The sequence below is a fragment of the Dendrobium catenatum genome, unplaced genomic scaffold (assembly GCF_001605985.2).
Source record: "Dendrobium catenatum unplaced genomic scaffold, ASM160598v2 fragScaff_scaffold_1639, whole genome shotgun sequence".
In the NCBI taxonomy this organism is placed as follows: domain Eukaryota; kingdom Viridiplantae; phylum Streptophyta; class Magnoliopsida; order Asparagales; family Orchidaceae; genus Dendrobium; species Dendrobium catenatum.
The window spans coordinates 1,918,451-1,936,554 of NW_021320101.1; the positions used below are offsets into that span (position 1 = coordinate 1,918,451).

The 18,104-nt window shown below is 37.6% G+C and overlaps 1 protein-coding gene across 4 annotated transcripts in view; it reads right to left on the reverse strand.

Moving 5' to 3' along the window:
- The window catches only part of LOC110110620 (dual specificity protein kinase YAK1 homolog), a 71,660-nt gene that overhangs the window by 28,584 nt on the left and 24,972 nt on the right, over positions 1-18,104 (reverse strand). For all 4 annotated transcript variants that reach the window (XR_003703167.1, XR_002304738.2, XM_020842198.2 and 1 more), the window contains exons 14-16: positions 5,001-5,078; positions 4,029-4,846; positions 1,617-1,796 (exon numbers count right to left, since the gene is read on the reverse strand). Coding sequence is in view for 2 of the 4 variants with exons in the window: in XM_020842198.2 (XP_020697857.1) it covers positions 1,617-1,796; positions 4,029-4,846; positions 5,001-5,078 (1,076 nt within the window). In the remaining 2 variants the exon portion in view is untranslated. The remainder of the gene's footprint in view (positions 1-1,616; positions 1,797-4,028; positions 4,847-5,000; positions 5,079-18,104) is intronic.

Below are 18,104 nucleotides of genomic sequence, written 5' to 3' on the forward strand. Positions count from 1 at the left end.
GGAAGCTTGGACTTCTATTTACAACCACATTCTCTTATGTTTTCTCGGTTTTTTTGTGGAGTTTTAGGTTATCCTGATTTTGGGGAAGAATTTTCTTTTTGTTGGAGAGGTGGAGAGGGAATGCGATTGTAGTTGAGTCCGAGACGCCACCACCATCAACACCAGAACTCCAAAAGCCATCTTTCACGGCTGTCTAAGATTGGAAGCAACAGTTTCTAACAACTAAGGATTTAGTGGTAGCGGCTGAGCAAAGTCGGGCTTCTTGGCGGCTGTCCAAGAAACTTAAAAAATTCTTCCACGAAGAAGTTGACCAACAACTTTCTTCTCGCATTTCTAGTTAATATTTTGCCAAGACAAGGGAGAATAAATAGAAGTGTGGAAATGGAAACGAGCTGTTCTTGCAAGTCTGGGGTTCACACTAAGAGTGGGGCAGAGAAAACAGTTTAGCATTACAGCAATCTTGGCTTCCTGAACATTCTATTCAACCATAGCAAAGTTTCAAGCAACAGTAAACTCTCTGAGGCTTGGTCTGCCATCTTTTGAGCCTAGAAACATTCCGCGCCAAGCTTTATGTTTTCCTTTTTTTTTTTTCTTTTTTTTTCTTTTAGCAATCATGTTTCTTTTTGAACAGTTGATCTACTGGTTTTTCCCTTTGGGCAAAATTTTTTAGCAGCAGTAAATTCTAGCAAATTCAGAACCGCTGCAAGGCAACTAAGAAACTGGCTGTACAAACTCAAGGGTTTTGAAACCTAAGGTCAGGGGTCGGAAGGGGATGGAAATAATTGGGATAAGCTCAACTGCTTGGTAACTGGGGACTAACTTCCTTGGAAAGGATAGAGGGCTGGCAACAGGGAATTCTGGCCTGTAACTGGGTCAGTCAACCACCTTCCGCTGTCAGAAATAATTCCAGCCTGCAAAGATTATTTGCCGCTGTAAGGTCATTGATGTTATGCATTCTTGATAACAATTTCTTGTAATTTTTCTTTAAAATTCCTCTTGTTGTCAGATAGTTTTAGGGCTCCTGAAGGACAAGATCTGCAAACATTTACTAATAAATTATAGTCGTACTATCTCTTGGTGCCAACCATAAAGAACAATCACTGCCAAGTACTACCGGAACTACATCCAAATCAATTAAGCTAGACTTGTGGATTCTTCTTACTCATCTATTTCAACGAAGAGTAGCATTTGCTGAGAGTTGAGCAACTAAAAAGAGCCTCTTAATAAATTCAAACCATATCATGGGCCATCTACGCCTTGAGCGCCATGGCTATTTCATGTTAAATAGAGCACTTCGCTAAATCACCACCGCATCTCATGCTAATTTTTCTGTGAAATTCCATCTCAGCGCATTGAATACTTTGCTTTAACCTTCAATGCCATTACTACACTCTTTAGCATGAACAGGTACATTTGTTCATCACAGTTTATAGCACATCCATGTTAGTATAGCTATTTATGTTACAAACATACCATTCAAAGTTAACCTTTTAACCTATAATTAGTAGAAGTTTTAAACATTTAACATATATCATGACATCATTCTGAAGGTTGGTGAAACTACTGAATTCATATACCACCATAATGCCAGATTTCTAGAAAAGGTTGTCACGTACCTTTGGTTCGATAATCTTGAACTAGAACTTGTAGATGCTTGATTAGAAATGTGGCCTAATCTGATTACTCCACTTGTTAAGGTTGCAGGATCCATTATGTTACCCAACCGCAAGCCATTAGACATTCCCAAAGATAATGAACTCACATCATAATTATCCTCTTGCAAAAGAAGATCATCACTGCATGGAAAATATAAATATCAAGTTCTGATATCCCTACTTATTCTATTCCAGAATATGATGTAAAAAGTTTACATGCAGTACTCTTAACAATGAAGCATTAAGCAAATGAGCATAACAGATTAAATATCAAAAAAACAAAATTAACAGAAGAAAGATCATCTTGAATTCATTCGTAATTTAACATTGTAACTGTTTCTAGCATTTGCAGAGTAGACCAAGATATCCTGTAATTAAAATAGCTCGAGCATTCTTCTATGTAAGTGGACTAGAGGTAATAATTTCGATAATCCTCAAAGCTAAGATAAGATTCCATAGATTTCTCTTATTAAATAACTTCTCAATATATCACTGCAAACTTTTTTGGAAGTCTGCATGGCTTCATCTTTAATTGACATCCTACTATCTTCACTTTTGATGCATCTAATTTTAACCATAACTCATTGAAAACCATTTATCTTCCTTTTAATTTTTATATTTTATAGTACTCATATTTGCAATGCTTCAACAAGTCATTTCTATTATTTACAAGAACATTTCTTTTCTTTAGTAGCGTTTTTTCTCACTAAGCGATTGTTTGGTTGGATTACATAAGGGAGTAAAGTATTCTAAATGCGGGAGTTTTGAAAATTTTGTTATTTGGCTGGATGAAAAAGGAATACAAAATAAAATAGTGTAAATCATTGCAGTTCATTTTTTAGGTAAACCAAATTTACATCGCAAGCAAACTCGTTTGATCGTCGTCGGTCACCACCGCCGCCGCCACCCATCGCTGACCACCACCACTGCTACCCATCGCCGGCCGCACGTCTTAACCTTGGCTGTCGCCACCCTCTGACCACCACCGTCAACCACCACCGCCATCGGCCACCACCATCTGTCAGTCACCACCATCTTTAAACTTTACGCTATATTTATTTTACTTCAAATCAAATAAAAATTTATTCAACTGAATTTACTTTACACATCAAAATAACTCCAAAGTATTCATTTTATATTGTACTCCTTTTACACTGCATTTCTTTTTTAGCCAAAAAAATGACCACTAAATTCACCACTAAGTTTCTATACTTGTGCACCACACTATCACCTATCTCTATATTCCCCTAAAACTTCAATAGTTTTCTTAATAAAACTACCAATTTTACACCATAAAGAATTTTATTCAACTTTGAACTTCTAATTTGCCTCTCCCATTATGCATCTTGGAAGTAGCTTTTATCAAGAGAAAGAGGACATTTTTTTATCAAGAGCAAGTGGACAAAATTTTGAGGCCCTAAGAAATAATTTAAAAGACCGTTTAATGAATTTACTTAAAAACATTTCTTTTTTGCTAGATTCTACTTGATTTGAAGAACTGGAGGCTACCCAAAAAAGATGTATCTAGTAGGCTCCAATCAATGCAGAATTTGGGGAGAGGTTAATGTATGTAATCATACCTCTATATTACAACGAGATTGTTTCCATGATTTGAATTGCATGCCCTCTAGGTCAAAAAAAATGCAATCCAACTATTGCTAAAAACCAGTCAGCTTCTCCATAGTCATGAGAATATAAATGGAATAAACCAAAAAGGAACTCAGCCAAACTCACAGCCAGATTTGTTGTGCTTAAGAGAAAATAACTCTTGCATAGTTTACACAAAAAAATCAATATATTTCTTTAAGATAAGATAAAATATATATATTGAAAGAGGGTATTCAGCTTCCATGTTATTTCTCCGTTCTGGTATTATAAAACAAATGCAGTAAAAAATTAGTGCTGCTGATAGGAATAACATGCACTAATTAATATCATTATTTGAATAATACTATCTTAAAATGTAATGTCAAAAATGAATACTACTATCAATAACCATCTAGGAACAACATGTTGTTTGGTTCATGTAGCATTAACTATCATTTCGTCATAGGAATCCTAACTTTGACTGTTTGGAAGAACAGAATATTTTCCAAGAGAAAAAAAAGTTGAAGAAAATTCAACAGACTACAGAAAACTCTCAAGTCTTCGTGTTTCAGTTCAATCCAAAATAATGAAACAAAATTATGCGAAAACAGTTGAAGATAAGAGTACAGTAAATGAGGAATGGTTGTTGCTCACAGCCAGCTCTATTTTTACCAATGGTTATGTTGCATAAACAATAGACAAATCCAGCTATAAGAACTCACAAGTTATAGCTTCCATAGCAAAATAATTTAGCCAAAATTAAAACACCAAAAAAGTTTTAGATACCTATAATTGGGATCCCAATCTGCAGGATCAGGTAGCAATGAGCTGCTCTCATGTTTATCACCAGAAGCTGCAGTGGAATGTGATGGAGGTGAGATGACAGTGCTATGAATAGGATGGGCAATGTGACTGTTCATAGGTTGGCCTGATCCCCTGCCAGCACTCATTTGTTGCCTCCAGTACGAGTGAGTAGAAGATGGATATGAACCGCGAGAAGAAAACTGCACATGAGAATAAGTATCAGGCTGACTACTACCAGTTCCCTCGTGATAGCCCTGCCAATGCTGAGGTGCACTTTCATGAAACTGCATAGTTGAACTACCAGGGTTTCCGCAAGCCCTTCTCCGATTAAATTGTGCAACCGCAGTGGCCTTTCCCAAGGGTGAACCATGAAGGCTGCCTCGTGCAGGAGAAGAGCCATACTTTCCCGGAGAAACAGTTGTAATCTGTATTTGGGAACATGGTGGTGTAAATTGGGAAGGACTGGCTCCAACAGACATTGGCCCAAGATTTCCAGTAGGAGGAGGTACACCAAATAAACTTCCATGACATCTCTGAGGTCTACGCCGAGTATCCGGACTAGTACCTATGAATGGTAAACCAACTTGAGCTTGAACATTCATACCATATGGGCCAACCGGTGAGAAATATGTTTGCATATTATTATTAGCATCTCCGTAGCTTCCATAGCTACTTCCAATACCAAAATTATCAATGTAGCTTCCATGACTTCCCATGCTACCATAACTACCACCATGGGTTAAGGACACCATCTGAAATTGAGGACTGTTCTGGCCAAAACATCTGTTCACATTTTGAACCTGCAAAGTCAGCTGAATTTTTCAAATCAAAATAAAACAAAATTCGCAATTACAAGAAAACTGCATAATAATATAATATTCTACTGTATGACATTATGCCATAATTATTCAGTTAATTGAACCTAATAAAAATAAAAAGCACTTGCTAACCGACCTGTGGAGATAGGCCAGCGGCTAACCAATGACCTCCTCCAGGATTGTGATGGTCCACTGTAATAGTTTGCATGGCACGCTTTCAAGATAAACAAGAAATAATTAGAAAATCTAATAAATTAAAAACACATGTAGAATCATCATATTAGATCCAATGAAGCATACGTGATTTCAGAATGCATCATCAGATGCACTTAAAAATGTGTAGTTTTTTAAGAAAATGAATGCTTGGGCCACACCACAATACAAATCAGCTAATTAAGTCCAAAAAAACTCAGATTTTCATAAACCAATGAAAAGAGGTTGAGATGAGATGAACACGAGTTGAATTAGATCAATTTTCATGCCTTTTTACACCAATTTATATTTTATATATCTTGTTTGAATTATTTAATTAAGTTGAATTATCTTCTTCTGGAATAATATATTTGAACTTGGTTTTTAAATAGGGTTAGATTTTATTTACTATTAATGGGTTTTTTTGATGAACTAACATTATTTTTGAGGTCAATTAAGTGCTATTGAGAAACAGGTTGTGTACATTCGCACCAAGTTATCATGAATGCAAAACTTCTTCCCCAACCATTAACTTTGGAATCAGGGTAAGATTTATCTTTCTTCAGCCAAATTGCTCAATTCTACAGCCCATCTGCATAAAACAACGGTGATCTCACATCAAATACATCATGAAAACCTCAAATCTTGTATTTTCCATCTACCATAACTCACATAAGTCTTTTTGTCACCCTCTTCCAAATTTTATAAGCGCCCACACCACTCGTAGACCCACTACCTTCACATGCTCGTTCATGCACATCTTGCCAAGAGCACACAATTCACACCTGTGAATCATGATCCACCTTATTCTCCAATTCACTTGCTCGTTTCCACACAAAAAACATGTGTGTTGCTCATCGCTTTTCCTGAAACAACTAATCCTGATACTTCTGCTTCGCTTGAGCATGATATTCATGGTCACCCACCTTCCACTACAAAGGCAGCATACCTCATCCTTCTAATTTCCACATATTCCAAACCTACACATCCCGCGCCCGGAGCTCCTACTACCCTCCACTAAAGGCTTCATCTCATCTGCACATCATCAAAAACTTGCAGCATTTCTCCTTGGAAGCTCACCAACAATGTCCTTGACCACTGCAAGCCAACCTCCTTGCCAGCAATATAGTGAGGCAACTACAGCTGTTGTCGATCCACCAAACCATAACACCTCCTTGTCCTTCCTCTTGTCACAATCACTATAGTCACTCTCAAAAGATCTCTTGTCACTGAATGACTAGTCTTAATTGAAAATTTTCTCTCATCAATGTAATGAGTAATTAACTATAAGGATTTGCGCCTATGAGAAACCTAAAACTAGATCATAAGTTATCATAAAATAAGGGTGAAATTACAAGGTAGTGTTTTATTTGGAATCTAGTTTGTCTGCTCCAAATTTGAACCTAAATAAAAAACCCTCTCAAAAGAGCCATACATGAAATTTTGAAGCCCACATGCATGAGATTGGCTCAAACATAAATAACATGGCTAAAAATAGGTTCGTGGATAGAACCAACATAATTTTGAATCAACTCAAAATTAATTACAAATTTTCTTTGTTTTTTATTTTTAAAAAATATTTAATATACATATATGTATATTTATAGTACTTATATACTCATACCAAGGTTTTAAAATGCGAAATCGGGAATTGAGGCATTTTTTCTAAGCAAGGCGAGGCGTAAGCCTCGAGGTGGATCGAGGCGTAAGCCTCAAAACGATTAAAATAAATTAATTTAAAACTATAAATAATGACAAAAAATAACAAAATATTATGTCAACTATGAATTTGAAGATTTGTTTTAACAATTATTTGTACTACCAATAATAAAACAACATTAATACAACAATATACAGGTCTGCCAGGGGTCCAAGAGGGCACTGCCCCCTAGCGGGGTTAAGGGGCAGCGCCCCTGCGAGGATTTCTGGGGGCAGCGCCCCCGGAACAAAATTTTATTATAAGAATAATTTTGAAATTCTGCTTGTTTTTAAAGTTCGTAAGTTGTTTGTATGGAAAGATACCGAGCATGTACCGGTCGGTACCGAGCATGTACCTAGTAGTGAGACATGCAATGATTTTAAGACGCTAAATTTTAGCCATTAAAAGAGAAGCATAAAAATAATTCTTGTTGTTTTAAACTCCATGAGCAAAGGAAGAAAGCCCATTACCTGCAGTTGTCGAAGCCAAAGTATACGAAAGAGGAAGCAGGTAAAGTTTAAACAGTGGTCGAACAGGTAGTGTTACCTTCGGTTAGAGCTCCGACTTCACATGAAGCGTGACGAACTCAAACCAGCGGTCGAACAGGAAGAAAGGTCGTTCTCGAGCACTCCTGCCAGATCGAAGAACTTACTTGTGGTAGAACACGAAGCAGCTCTCAAAAGGGACGAAGCGGAAGCAGCAAGCTCGAAAGATAAGGAATTTATTCTTCGCTGTGAGCTCCATTGAATCCTAATGAGGCGTCGCATCACGCTGCCTCGAGGTGTTACGCCTCGCTGAAAAAAATCGCACGCCTCGTCGAATACATTGAGGCTTAAGCCTCAAGGCGCCGGGTTAGCGCCTCAAATTGAGTCGCGCCTCTGTTCAGACGCCTCGACCGCTTTTTTAATCGATGACTCATACATAAATATATGTATGTATTGAATTAAAGAATATATGCATAATATTTAATGTTAAGAATACAAATCCCATGGATCGATGAGTTGGTGGAGACAAGAAAGAACTAAATTCAACTCAAGCATAATTGCTCATTTATTCCATTCTTGTATTCCTACATGTGGTGACAAAAAGAAAGGAAGGCCTAATAGGACAGATTGGTGACCTCAAGAGATATTTGGTGCATTCAAGACACAAAGACTGGGTATAATGGAATGTAAGAATACATATTTTATTCTATGCTGTTGGCAACCATTCAATGTAATTATTGTATAATTATTTTACTCCTTAGAAATCATATAATTCCCTTTTCTATGGACATCATTTGTGCATAAACGTCCATGGGATGAATAAATAATGCAAGCTTTCTAACCACTTTTCTTTTTTCATATTTATATTTAAAGTTGATCTTGAGCTAACTCGATTTGATCTAGAACTAGGACATAATAATTTGGAAGATTTATTGCATCAAAAAAATTGGCTCTCCCCTTGACCAGTTTGTCCTGACTCAAGCCAAAAATTGATTCAATCATTGAGCTAAATTCTTAACCCTACTTGCGATACTATAGAAGATAGAGTCAAAATAGATGGGTTAGGGGTTGGATTGAGGTGAGATGTGATACCAAATTGATAATGAAAAAAACAAAGTGCGTCAAAAGTTGGAAGAATTTAATATAAAAGAATTGCTAAGGTAGAGCAAATAAATGGCGTAAAGAAGTTGGATGAATGAAGGCAAAAAAAAAGAGAGACAAAGAGTAGAGATGAAGCAATAAATATAAACTCTACAAGAGGAAGAATCTCCAGAAGGGAGGCCATATAAAATTTTAAATATCAACTCTGCCATTGAATCATCCCCAACTATAAGACTAGCACTCTTTTACTTCATTGTACAGGGTCAAATTCTCATTTAAATCTAATAAAGAAAAATCATTTCTAATATTTTGTAACCAAGTATTTTTAGGTCAACCTCTATCTTTCTTAACATAAGCCAAATCTAATAAATCAACTCTCTTAATCGGGTCATCAGAAGGCCTCCGTTTTATATGACCAAACCATCTAAGGCAACTCTCTCTATCCTTATCTTCCACTGGAGCTACTCCAACCTTTTTACGCATATGCTCGTTTCGTATCCTGTCTCTAAGAACAAAGTCACTCATCTACCCGAGCATTCTCATCTCTGCAACACTTAACTTAATATTATACTTCTCTTTTAAAGGCCAACATTCTGCACCATAAAGCATTGCAGGTCTCACCACCATCTTATAGAAATTTTCCTTAAGTTTGAGGGGGACTTTTCTATCACACAAGCCTGATGTTTCCCCCACTTCGACCATCCAACTTGAATTCCGAGGAGGCCTTAGGGAGAAGGTAGCGCACTAATTCCTATCCTCCCTTCCTGCTACTAGGGAAGCACGTACTACTGCTATTGCTTTTGTACCTGCCCGAATCAGACTCTCGCTCCTGCCTATCGCCCTTCTTCTTAATTGTCTTCAGTACTCGGTGTACTCGGGCAGATAGGCGTTCAGGCTCTCTTGTTTTCTGAGGAGTCGGGCTTCAAGTCGACGCTCCCAGAAAGATTGCTTAAGCTCACCAGAAGAGCTATTTCTCTTTACCCAGTCTATTAATAATATCCCCATCTATCTCACCATCACTCTAAATAATAGACCCAATATATCTAAAACGTGTACTCTTATTAATGACTTGATCGCCCAAAGTCACAATCCCCCCACTAGATCTATTACTACTAAAATTACACTCCATATATTCAGTTTTAGATCTACTCAAATGAAAACCTTTAGACTATAATGTTGACCTCCATAATTCAAGTTTACCTTCAACTTACTCTCCAGTCTTATCAATAAGAGGAATATCATCAGCAAAAAACATACATGAGGGTACAACATCTTGCAAAGAGTTAATTTAATAGTCATGCTATGACAAAATTTATTATGATGCATCTAATGAAATTTCTTTAGGTTTGTCTTAAAAAATCATTCGATAAGTTGCACCATGTGATAAAATCAATTATAAATATTTATTACATTATAATTTTAATCCTATCTACTTACCTTGCCTGGGTTATTACACCAAACATCCTTAACTTAACTACCTATTCCCTCATACCATGATTATGTTTATGATGATGGTCCTCTTATTGATGATGAACTTTATGATGATAGTCTTTATAAAGATATTTTTAACACATTTATTTTCTAATTATATATTAGAACTTCAACATAATTATAAGTTATCAGTACTTAATTTTACTAACATGTTGATGCAGGACTATGTATGTTTTAAATGAATGTGATAAGAACTTGCACGTTTTGAATAAGAGCAATACGAATTAAAACATTAGCTACTAAACAATAATAGAAAAAAAAGAGGTGACTTCGCTTAGGCCAAATCAAACACTAAAAGCTAAGATCACCAAAATAATTAGAATTTCAACATATGCAAATTAAGTAGATTTTCAGCAGCATCCCTGATGTAGGACTACAATGCTTTTAAATGAATGCAATAGGAACTTGCACAATTTCTTGAATAAAACTATTAGAGATCAAAACAATAAAAGAAAATGTGAGAGAGGTAACTACGCTTAGGCCAAGTCATATGCCAAGCGCTTAGATTATCAAAATAACTTAGAATTTCAATAGCATGTAAATTAAGTAGCTTTCAACCAAAATCCCTACGGTAGCAATGCGATTAGAAACATAGAAAGCTAAACTCAATTCCTGCGATTACTAAGCTCAGCAGAGATAGGTGAGCAAGACCTTTATGAATCAAGTCAAACCACAATAGAGAATTGAACTACGAAAATACAAGAGTAGGAAGATTGGAAGACCTTTGTCACGTCTTGGACGTAATCCACAATTGAATGGTGCCAAGTTGCTCCTCTATGGCTTCAGTGAGAGTATCTAGAATGTGCTCCACGTATTCCTCGATAGTGTTGTCGATTTCCGGATTAACGTCGAAGAAAGTGGAGTGAAGAATGAGAACGAAACCTTGCTCGTCGTAGACAAGGCCGAAATTAAGATCGGGATCGGCCATGCATCGATCTTTGTTGCGTTGAAGTGGTGTAGGAGGTGTTCCTTTGCTATCCTTGCCACTTTCCCTTGAAAGAAAGGGGTTTCTCTCAAGAATCCAAGTGGGAGAAGGTAAGGAGAGGTGGCCGGCCAAGGGGAGAGGCTTCGGGAATTTAGGTTCAGATTTTAGGAGATTTAAGTAGAGGCAATTTAATTCAAACAACTTCCTAATGATTCTCCTTGATGGAGAGTAAATAAATAAGAGAAAGAGACAAGGGGGCGGCAGGCATAAAAGAGGGGGAAGTTATTAATTGAATTCCAATAGGAGAGGTTCACTATTGGAAAGAAATTAAATAGACGAGGCTTGTGGAAATTTCGGCCAAAGGAGGTAGAGGGGAATTAGGAATTATTTCCAAGAGGAGGTTAGTGGATTTAGAAATAAATCCCAAAGGATTTAATAGGGGGGGGGCATCATGGGACTAGGAGGGGATTGTGGGAAGATATTTGAGTTGCTATTTTGGGGTTTAGAGATTAGGAAAGTTTTTTAATTAAATCTCAATTAATTTGAAATTCGAATAGGAATTAATTTAGGAACTTTCCTAAAATAGATTTCCAAAATTAGGAAAGAATTTTCAAATTCAAAATATTTTGAAAATTGAAATTAAACCTTCCTAAATTAAGAGTGGTCACTTATGAAAGTATTCAAGAGGGGATTTGAATTTGTGGAGGGAGGATGAGGAGATAGGGCTGGCGGCTAGGTGGGGCATTGTGGGGGATTTTGGTGGGGTGATGGTTGTTTTATGATGGCCGACGGCTTGGGTGGTGAGATGGTTTTAGGTGGCCGGCGATTAGGACACGAAGGGAAGAGGAAAAAGAGATAAAGAAGAAGAACCACGAACCCGGACATCTCCAAGGTTAGTGGGTGATCCGATTTTCCTCTTCTAGGGATTTTTCTCTCAAACACTCTCAAGATCTCACAAAGAACTCAAGCAATGGAAACAATTTTATCATTCATTCATTAACATGAAAAGCGAATAAGAGGGCTATATATAGCCTCGTACAAAGGACTCAAAAATAAAAAGATGACAATGCCCTCTGGGCTTACATACGACCTCCCTTAAGGGTACAAATGGGAAAATAAATACAACATAAATAATAAGAGATAAATAAAATAATAAAAGACAAATACATGATATAACTCAAAAATACATCGACTTGATCGTGGCCGTAGATCGACGGCCATGTCTCTGATAGACTTTCCAAGCTATGATGTCCCCATCAATCCGTAGGTTAACAAAGAGGTTAGAAAGCATAGAAAATAAAAACTCATGCCCTACGTTTACTAAGCATTGACAGATAGGTTTCCACGATTCCTTATGCATGACTCACAACCTACAAGAGAAGAAGATTAGGAGAAAATTGAATAGGAGGAAAAGTTCACCCTCGTCATGGGATGGTGGTGATTTGACACTAAACGGTGGAAAGATGCACTTCGATGGCTTCAGACAAGGTGAAGATGATAAGATCCAAGTACTCATCAGCGGAATTGTCTATTTCTGGATTGACGTCGAAGAAAGGCGACCGGAGGGTGTCAACAAGGCCTTGTTCGTTGTAGATGAAACATGAGTCAAGATCGGGATCGGCCATGCATCGATTTCGTAGTGTTGAAGTGTTGTAGCCAACGTCCTTTGCTCTCCTTAAGGATTACCCTTGAGAGAAAGAAGTTTCTCTCAAGAATTCAAGTGGAGGAAAGGGTGAGAGGTGGCTGGCTAAAGGAAGAACCTCGGAGAAGAAATTGGTTCACATTTTGGGGAGGAAGTATGGAGGGAAGTTTGGGAATTTATATCCCTATTTAATCCTTAAGTTTGGAAAGGATTAAAAGGGAAATAGGTGAGAGGGAGGGGGCAGGTAAGAGAGAGGGAAAGACTTTGAATTCTTCGCAAAGAGAGAGGCTTGAAGTTTGGAAAGTAATCAAATGGGGAGCACCATGAGGGGGGTATCGGAGGCATAGGGAGGAGGTGTGTTGGGGAATTAAGCAAGTGTATTATGACTTAAATGGAATTCACAAATTAAGGAATTAGATTTAATTCCAATCTAATTCAAATTCAATTTGGATTTGATTTTAGAAGCTTTGTTTCCTAAAATAGGATTCTATTTTAGGAAATGTTTCAAACTTCAAATTTGAATTGAATGATTGAAATTGAAAAACTTTCCCAAGAGAGACTAAGTAAGAAAGGAAAGTAATGATGTTGAATTTGAGAATTTGGAGGCAAGGGGGCAAAGGATGGGGGGGGGCGAAGGGCCTTGGCCGGTGGTGGGGGTTTTGGATGTAGCCGGCGGTGGGAAGTTTGGAGGGATCGACAGTTTAGAGATTTAGGTGAGCCTTGGGACGGAAGGGAAGGGAGGGAGAAAGAGGAGGAAGAAATAAGAAGAAACTAGCCACGAACCCGGACTCTTCCAAGGTTGGCGGGTGATCCACTTCCCTCTCCAAAGGATTTCTCTACAAAGACTCTCAAGCTCTCAGAAGAACTCAATGAGCAGAAATTTCATTATAATTCAATCATTAACCTCAAAAGAAACATAAGGGGGCTATATATAGCCTCATACAATGAAAGGAAAAATAAAAGACGACATAGCCCATAGGGCTTACACATGATTAAACCCTTAAGGGTACAAAGGGAAATGCAACTAAAACAAATACATATGAAGACTAAAAAATAGATCGACGCGATTGTGGCCGTAGATCGGCGGTCACGTCTTTGATATACTCTCCATGATCTGATATCCCCATCACATGTCTAAAGTAGAGATGTTATCAAAGGTTAAATTAGAGCTTTTGTTAGAAGTGCCCAAGCTTGATGATTTAGTTTAGAATGAGACCGTGTTGCTTATAGATTTTGTTGTTTGCTCAAGAAAAGCACCAAACCTCCTTTTAACTATGGATAGATTATGTTTAATTCAAACAAAATTTTCCTAATTTCCGGATTAGGTTTTATTTAGATCTAGAATGAAAACAAATGAATCTTAATTATCACTCTCCTCTCAATGATCACCTTATTTTTCCTGAGGTTCTTTGCACGCTTCCAATATCCACATGCAAATCACTCAAAGTTATATTCACAGAAATTTGTTAGATTTTGTGCTAAAATTTTCATGTCGCTCTTCCATCTCCCTTGGTTATTCAATCAACAGCTCACTTTCCCGCCTCTCAATTTTCATTCTTCATGCTTTCTTTTCTCACTTAGCTACCATATATTCGTTCTTTTTCACATATATATGAAGCACTAAGCCACTGACACTCTAACCAAAGTATTGTGTCCATGTCACGCACCATGCATGTACTTAGAGATTCTATGTCTAGCATGCAATTTAGTACCTCCCATGTTTTACTCTTTCAAAAGGATTTCTATCAATTATTGAGCACTTCCCTTAGGCACATGGAAGTATTTTAGTAAAAGTATGAACAAATTTTAAAAAAGAATTGGACGCATCATATAACATTCTCCTTATCCCATTATTTTAAACATTTTTTCTCACTATTTATCACCTTCTATTAATATCTCCTTCATATACCCATAAACATTGTGCTTCGTAGATCTTAATCATTTACTAAGAAATTACATTTCATTCATATGCTACCACATCCGGTTATTAAACATCCCCACAAACTAAAATATGATGGACTGGCAATTATAAATAGGTCCCATTCCTCTATTGGGCACAAACTCATATGAACACACCTGAAATAGCATACAGCATTAAATATAAAAGAAATTTCTCTCATATCCATAAATCTTTTGTATTTCTCTTCACGTCCCTTTCACTACACATCCATCTCTTCCTATAAGAGTCTCATTAAGTTTATTTATTTAAACCCTCTTTGCATAATTTTATCTCTCTCATTCTACCTGATAAGATGCAAGGCATGCCAAGTCTCACACATCCCTTGAGCAAATGCTAAGAGAACTTGCTTGCATTTAAAATTAAGAAGAATAAAAAGAAAAAAAGTTTGTGTCTATAAATCCAAATGCAAAACACATCAAGATGGGCATAAAAGTCCTTATATTTGTGCTGAGATTAATGCAACTTAGGATATCATATCTAACACTAATTTCAATACAAATCCAAGGGCTTTTAAACTATCCTTAATGCAGACATCCAACTGTCCATGCCTATTCGAGGAGGAGCTGAAGATCGACGGCCGTGATCGTCCTACGTTATCTTGAATTTTATTTGTAATTTTTATTTTTATTATGCAATTTCGGTTTTACCCTTACTTAAGGGTCTAATTTTATGTAAGCCCTAGGGGCATGATCGTCTTATTTTAGTTTCTTTTATTTTTGAGACCTATATATAGAGGTCCTTGCTAGTGTAATGATATAATAGAGTTTTAATAAAAAAAATTGTTCTGCACTTTTGTTCTTGGAGAGAACGTTAGTGAGAAACCCTATAGAGGAATCGTGGTTTCCACCAGCCGCAGGATGGGTCCGGGCTCGTGTCTTGAAGTCCCATGATGAAGAGCATCGTATCACCCGTTAGTCTTCGGAAGAGTTTAAGACTCGCGGTTATATCTTTTTTTCTTTGCTTTGTTTTCTTCTTATTTTCCTAATCGCCATCTCCATTCTCCCTCCAATCCCGCCGGCTTCATCCAATCCTCCACCCCCGCTGGCCTCTTCCCATAATCCGCTCTTCTTCCCCACCGAAATTCCTCATCCCCATCCTAAGCCTAACCGGCCAGCTTTCCCCCACTCCAAACCGCCAACGCTCTCACAAACCATAACCCTAATATCTCCATAGCTGCCGGCTACCATCTTTCCTCCATTGGCTCCCACAATTTCATCTTATATTCAAAACCTTCCTATTATATACATCTTAATTTGGTAATGAATTCGAATTCAAAATTCAAATTAATTTGAATTTGAATTTATTTCCTAAATTCGGACTCTTATTTTAGGAAAGTTATTTAAATTAGGTCCAATTAAATTTCTGATTGGATTTGATTTAATTTCTTCTCATCAATTAAAGAGCTTTGATTAGGCAAGCCATAAAGTTCCTTACCTAATCCCTCTTTCCCTCTTAAAGCCACTGGCCACCTAACCCTAACCCTAACTCCTAGCCTAATCGCCGGCATCTTTTCCCCAATCCCCCTTTCCCTCCAAATTCAAATTCATATTTAAGACTTTCCTTTTATTCAACGTCTTAATTTAGGAAAGTTTTCAAATTTCAAATTCAAATCAATTTAAATTTTAATCCTTTCCTAAAATAGGTTCAATTTCATTTGGAAACTTACCTAATATTCTAAAATCGGAAATTAATCTAGATTTAAATCAATCACCAATTCAACGAACTTGGACACCCTCTCTCCTCTCTCCTCTCCCTCTCTAGGCCGACCCCTCCTCTCTCTCTCCAATCCATTTAATTCCCATTAATTCCCCCCTCTTGGAGCCTTAATTCATCCTTATTTAAGGAATAATTTTCTTTTCCATTTAATTTGAAATCCCAAATTTTAAATGATCCCCTCCCCCATATCGTTGCTACATCAGTTTGGTATCAAAGCATGGTTGCTCACTCTTGACGCGAACTCGATGGAGTTGAGCCCTTTTCCATCCCAGGAGAATGACATAGACATCCAACCGTCCATGCCTATCCGAGGAGCTGAAGATCGACAACTATGATCGTCCTACAGTACCTTAAATTTTATTTGTAATTTTTATTTTTATTATGCATTTTCCATTTTTATCTTTAAGGGTCTAATCTTATGTAACCCTAGGGGTATGATCGTCTTATTTTAGTTTCTTTTATTTCTGAGACTTATATATAGAGGCCCTTGTTAGTATAATGGTATGATGGAGTTTTAATAAAAAAATTTGTTATGTAATTTTGTTTTTAGAGAGAACGTTAGTGAGAATCCTTATGGAGGGAATCGTGGTTTCCACCAGCCGCAGGATGAGTCCGAACTCATGGCTTGAAGTCCCTTGGTGAATGGCATCGTATCACCTGTCAGTCTTCAGAAGAGTCCAAGACTCGTGGTTATATCTTCTTTTTTTCTTTGCTTTGTTTTCTCTTTCCTAATCTCCATCTCCATCCTCCCTCCAATCCTGCCGGCTTCATCCCATCCACCACCCAAACTCGCCGGCCTCTTCCCACAATCCCCTCTTCGTCCCCACCGAAATTCTCCATCCCCATCCTAAGCCTAACCGGATAGCTTTCCCCCACTCCAAACCACCAACGCTCTCACAAACCATAACCCTAATACCTTCATAGCTGCCGACCACCTTTCCTCCATTGGCTCCCACAATTTCATCTTGCATTCAAAACCTTCCTATTATATACATCTTAATTTGGCAATGAATTCGAATTCAAAATACAAATTAATTTGAATTTGTTTCCTAACTTAGGACTCTTATTTTAGGAAAGTTGTTTAAATTAGGTTCAATTAAATTTCTGAATGGATTTGATTTAATTTCTTCTCATCAATTAAAGAGCTTTGATTAGGCAAGCCATACAGTCCCTTACCTAATCCCTCTTAAAGCCACTGGCCACCTAACCCTAATTGATGGGGACATCGACAGGAGATTCCGGCGCGTTTATCAGAGATGACACCGGAGATCGACGACCATGATGGAGAGCCTTTACTACTAATGATTGTGTATTTGCATTTTAGTTATTTTCAGTTTTTCCATTTTTACCCATATGGGTATTTGTTTGCTTTTGTAGCCCAAGGGGCATATTAGACTTTTATACTTGTTGTCATGTGGATCCTATATATATGGCTCTTGTATCTTGTATGAGGGACTTTTGATTATTGAATGAAATTTTATACTATTGATCTCTTTGTGAGTTCTCCATTTCCCTAGTTCTCTTCGTGAGTTCTTGAGGGGAATTTCGTGGATCTCTGTGTGAGTTCCGGCATCTTTACAATCTCCCTTTGAGATCTTGAAGAAGAGGTGTGTGAGGTGAGAAAATCCCGAGTTTTCTCCACATTTTTCATCCTGCTTCCAAGCTCTGGATCCTTCCTTCTTTCCACACTTCATTCACGGAACTTTGCTCTGGCCGAACCCTGTTGGGTGATGCCGGCCAGAAAAATACGTTAGGCTCCATGATTCAGCCTTCTAAACCACGTGGACCAATTTTGCCTATTCTCGCTCTCCTTGCTAACTAACCCCTCTCTGAGGCGGAAAAAAAAAATCCGTCTCTTCACTCCACAACAACCATTTACTTAATTGATGCCGGCTCTTCCTTTCTCCTCTTTTTTGTCTAGCAGTTGCCCACCCGATATGGCGACCCATAGGCCCGTGATCTCTCGTTGAATTAACTATAGACACGCGGGGGCTCAGAGCATTCCCATCTTGCCACCGGCTCTTCGTGC